The 5,000-nt window shown below is 58.2% G+C and overlaps 1 protein-coding gene across 1 annotated transcript in view; it reads right to left on the bottom strand.

Moving 5' to 3' along the window:
• Nucleotides 1-5,000, bottom strand: part of smc4 (structural maintenance of chromosomes 4) — a 27,433-nt gene that overhangs the window by 8,341 nt on the left and 14,092 nt on the right. The window contains exons 9-13 of the mRNA XM_061216846.1: nucleotides 4,840-4,990; nucleotides 3,359-3,523; nucleotides 2,722-2,955; nucleotides 547-732; nucleotides 255-416 (exon numbers count right to left, since the gene is read on the bottom strand). Coding sequence (XP_061072830.1) covers nucleotides 255-416; nucleotides 547-732; nucleotides 2,722-2,955; nucleotides 3,359-3,523; nucleotides 4,840-4,990 — 898 coding nt within the window. The remainder of the gene's footprint in view (nucleotides 1-254; nucleotides 417-546; nucleotides 733-2,721; nucleotides 2,956-3,358; nucleotides 3,524-4,839; nucleotides 4,991-5,000) is intronic.

The following is a 5,000-nucleotide window of genomic DNA, read 5'->3' as shown; positions in this document are numbered from 1 at the left end:
AGAGGGAGATGGAGAGAGAGAGAGAGAGAGGGGGGAGAGGGAGAGAGAGAGAGAGAGGGGGGAGAGGGAGAGGGAGCGTTAGTGATGCTCCCACACCCTGCTCCTGCAGACCTGCCGTCATGTAGGTTTTCAGTCCAACCCTAACAAAGCACACACTCACAGACACACTCGCAGACACACTCGCAGACACACTCGCAGACACACTCGCAGACACACTCGCAGACACACAGCGTTCTGGGGAAAGCCCTCCTGACCTTGTCCAGACCGATGAAGGTGGCCACACCGATGTTCTGGGTCTTGAGGAAGTTGACGCACTTCTGCGCCGTGTCGATGGAGTCCACCAGGATGTTGTCCAGTGAGCCGCAGCTGGAGGAGATGGCCACGTCATACTTCTCATCGATGGCCCCCAGGTCCCCCTGCAGAGAGAGAGAGACTCCCCCGTCAGCACAGCCCTCCTGCTCCAGCTCACCCTAACCCCGCCCCCTCCCTCATGAAGTGGAGACAGGCTGCATGGGAAAGAGGGCGGAGCTATGGCGATGAGCTCACCAGTCTTCCCAGGATGCCAGGGATCTTGCCGCTCCTCTTCTGCTGCATCAGCGCATCCAGAACCTTCCCCCGGCTGCGGTTGGAGGACAGCGAGCTCTTGGCTTCCTCCACCTTCTGGCGCATGTCCTTCACCAGCCCCTGGGCCCGGGCGTCCACCTGCAAGAGCTGCTCCAGCTCCTGCTCGTCCTACAGGAGCACGGCACAGCATGGCATTACGCTACAATTACACCATTACAATTACATTACGCTACAATTACACCATTACAATTACACCATTACAATTACATTACGCTACAATTACACCATTACAATTACATTACGCTACAATTACACCATTACAATTACATTACGCTACAATTACACCATCACAATTACATTACGCTACAATTACACCATCACAATTACATTACGCTACAATTACACCATCACAATTACATTACGCTACAATTACACCATCACAATTACATAACGCTACAATTACACCATCACAATTACATAACGCTACAATTACACCATTACAATTACCTTACGCTACAATTACACCATTACAATTACATTACGCTACAATTACACCATTGCAATTACATTACGCTACAATTACACCATTACAATGGCATTACGCTACAATTACACCATCACAATTACATTACGCTACAATTACACCATCACAATTACATTACGCTACAATTACACCATCACAATTACATTACGCTACAATTACACCATCACAATTACATTACGCTACAATTACACCATCACAATTACATAACGCTACAATTACACCATTACAATTACCTTACGCTACAATTACACCATTACAATTACATTACGCTACAATTACACCATTGCAATTACATTACGCTACAATTACACCATTACAATGGCATTACGCTACAACAACACTACGCTGCAATTACATTACGGTGTGGGGTGCTGGGCGTGTGGAGGAGCAGTGTGGGGCGCTGGGCTGGGCGTGTGGGGGAGCAGTGTGGGGCGCTGGGCTGGGCGTGTGGGGGAGCAGTGTGGGGCGCTGGGTGTGTGGGGCGCTGGGCTGGGCGTGTGGGGGAGCAGTGTGGGGCGCTGGGTGTGTGGGGGAGCAGTGTGGGGCGCTGGGTGTGTGGGGCGCTGGGCTGGGCGTGTGGGGGAGCAGTGTGGGGCGCTGGGTGTGTGGGGGAGCAGTGTGGGGCGCTGGGTGTGTGGGGGAGCAGTGTGGGGCGCTGGGTGTGTGGGGGAGCAGTGTGGGGCGCTGGGTGTGTGGGGCGCTGGGCTGGGCGTGTGGGGGAGCAGTGTGGGGCGCTGGGTGTGTGGGGGAGCAGTGTGGGGCGCTGGGTGTGTGGGGGAGCAGTGTGGGGCGCTGGGCGTGTGGGGCGCTGGGCTGGGCGTGTGGGGGAGCAGTGTGGGGCGCTGGGCTGGGCGTGTGGGGGAGCAGTGTGGGGCGCTGGGCGTGTGGGGGAGCAGTGTGGGGCGCTGGGCTGGGCGGGGGAGCAGTGTGGGGCGCTGGGTGTGTGGGGGAGCAGTGTGGGGCGCTGGGTGTGTGGGGGAGCAGTGTGGGGCGCTGGGTGTGTGGGGCGCTGGGCTGGGCGTGTGGGGGAGCAGTGTGGGGCGCTGGGCGTGTGGGGGAGCCGTGTGGGGCGCTGGGCGTGTGGGGGAGCAGTGTGGGGCGCTGGGCTGGGCGTGTGGGGGAGCAGTGTGGGGCGCTGGGCGTGTGGGGGAGCAGTGCGGGGCGCTGGGCGTGTGGGGTGCTGGGCTGGGCGTGTGGGGGAGCAGTGTGGGGCGCTGGGCTGGGCGTGTGGGGGAGCAGTGTGGGGCGCTGGGCGTGTGGGGGAGCCGTGTGGGGCGCTGGGCGTGTGGGGGAGCAGTGTGGGGCGCTGGGCTGGGCGTGTGGGGGAGCAGTGTGGGGCGCTGGGCGTGTGGGGGAGCAGTGTGGGGCGCTGGGCGTGTGGGGGAGCAGTGTGGGGCGCTGGGCGTGTGGGGCGCTGGGCGAGTGGGGCGCTGGGCGTGTGGGGCGCTGGGCGTGTGGGGCGCTGGGCGTGTGGGGTGCTGGGCTGGGCGTGTGGGGGAGCAGTGTGGGGCGCCGGGCTGGGCGTGTGGGGGAGCAGTGTGGGGCGCTGGGCGTGTGGGGCGCTGGGCTGGGCGTGTGGGGCGCGGGGCGTGTGGGGCGCTGGGCGTGCGGACCTGGCGGAGCTCCTTCTCGGCCCTGGGGATGCTGGTCTGCAGCTCAGCGATGGCGGCCCTCCTCTCGCGCAGCGTGGCCGTGGTGCTCTGCAGCGTCTCCTGCGCCTTCTTCAGCTGCGACAGCGCCATGGTGTGCCGGCTCAGGTAGATGTCCAGCTCTGACTGGGCCACGTCCATCTGTGAGCGCGTCTCATTCACCGACTTACTCAGCTCCAGGAGCTCCTTCTCTTTAGTCTAGAGAGGGGGAGAGAGGGAGAGAGAGGGAGAGAGAGGGAGAGAGAGGGGGAGAGAGGGAGAGAGAGGAGAGGGAGAGAGAGGGGAGAGAGGGAGAGAGGGAGAGAGGGAGAGAGAGGGAGAGAGGGGAGAGAGGGAGAGAGAGGGAGAGAGAGGAGAGGGGGAGAGAGGGGAGAGAGGGGAGAGAGGGAGAGAGGGAGAGAGAGGGAGAGAGGGGAGAGAGGGAGAGAGAGGGAGAGAGAGGGAGAGAGAGGGAGAGGGGGAGAGAGATGCGATGGTTTGTTATGCTTTGCACACTAGTGTAATTATTTAGGCCCAGCATTCGGCTGTGCAGACCCTGTGTTCGGCTGCGCAGACCCCGTGTTCGGCTGCGCAGACCCTGTGTTCGGCTGTGCAGACGCACCTCCTTGTCGTGCTGCAGGCCGGAGGTCTCCTCCTTCAGGCTCTCCATGACGCGCTGCAGGGCCTCCTCCTCGCGGCCGCGCTGCTCCTCCAGGCTCTCCCTCCGCGCCGTGGCCTCACCGATGGCCTTCTCACTGCTGGCCGGGACGCCCCTCAGCTCCTCCAGCTGGGGGCAGCACAGAGCAGCACAGCTCAACAGCTGCAACGCTGGCTAATCATATTACATTACATTATTGGCATTTGGCAGACGCTCTTATCCAGAGCGACGTACAGTTTATTAGACGAAGCAGGAGACAATCCTCCTCTGGAGTAATGCAGGGTTAAGGGCCTTGCTCAAGGGCCCAACGGCTGTGCGGATCTTATTGTGGCTACACCGGGATTCGAACAACCGACCTTGCGTGTCCCAGTCATTTACCTTAACCACTACGCTACAGGCCGCCCCATATATTTCGAAAACTTGGCAAGAAACTTTTTTGACATGGACCCCAAACAAAAGTTAGAAAGATGGAGGAAAAATGTTAAAAACAAAGAACAAAAAAAAAAAAAAACCTTTTTGACAATCCGTTTAAACCTCTGAGAAAGAAGAGCAGCTTCAGAAGGCAAAGCACACAGAGACAGGGCTCATTGTGCTGTGTGTGTGTGTGTGTGTGTGTGTGTGTGTGTGTGTGTGTGTGTGCGTGTGTCTGTGTGTGTGTGCATGTGCATGTGTGTGCATGTGTCTGTGTGCATGTGTGTGTGTGTGTGTGTGTGTGTGTGTCTGTGTGTGTCTGTGTGCGTATGTGTGCGTGTGTCTGTGTGCGTATGTGTGCGTATGTGTGTGTGTGTGCATGCGTCTGTGTGTGTGTGCATGTGCATGTGTGTGCATGTGCATGTGTGTGTGCGTGTGTGCGTGTGTGCGTGTGTGTGTGTGTGTGTGTGTGTGTGTGTGTGTGTGTGTGTGTTTGTCAGGGCCAGAGTTAGATTTATTCCATTTGCACACAGTATATATTTTGAGGTATCTAGATCTAGTGTAATTTCTAAAAATAATCTCTAATTGCCAATCTGCTGAATGTCTGCAAGTCTGGTTAAGATTTTAAATCACTTCAGTTAGCATACGAGAGGGTCTGGCGTCTGCACAAGACAAATATACCATCAGGCTGTGGGCTCTTACACAGGGCTGGTCAGAGAGAGGACAGCACAGTCTCAGCCCTGGGCTCTTACACAGGGCTGGTCAGAGAGAGGACAGCACAGTCTCAGCTCTGGGCTCTTACACAGGGCTGGTCAGAGAGAGGACAGCACAGTCTCAGCCCTGGGCTCTTACACAGGGCTGGTCAGAGAGAGGACAGCACAGTCTCAGCTGTGGGCTCTTACACAGGGCTGGTCAGAGAGAGGACAGCACAGTCTCAGCTCTGGGCTCTTACACAGGGCTGGTCAGAGAGAGGACAGCACAGTCTCAGCCCTGGGCTCTTATACAGGGCTGGCAGAGAGGCGGCGGCTCCGAACCTTCTCCTGGTCCTTCTGAAGCTGCTTCTGAAGCTTCTTGGTCTTGGTCCTGTTGTGCTTCAGCTTCTCACGCACCTCCACGTCCTGCAGGTCCAGCTGGGTGAACTTCTCCTTCTGCCCCTCGATGAGCTGCGTCAGCTCCCCCAGCCGTCTGTGCGCGG

Source organism: Conger conger, chromosome 13, assembly GCF_963514075.1.
Source record: "Conger conger chromosome 13, fConCon1.1, whole genome shotgun sequence".
NCBI classification, from domain to species: Eukaryota; Metazoa; Chordata; class Actinopteri; order Anguilliformes; family Congridae; genus Conger; species Conger conger.
The sequence above is the reverse complement of the archived record's forward strand: the minus strand, read 5'-3'. Positions and strand labels throughout refer to the sequence as shown.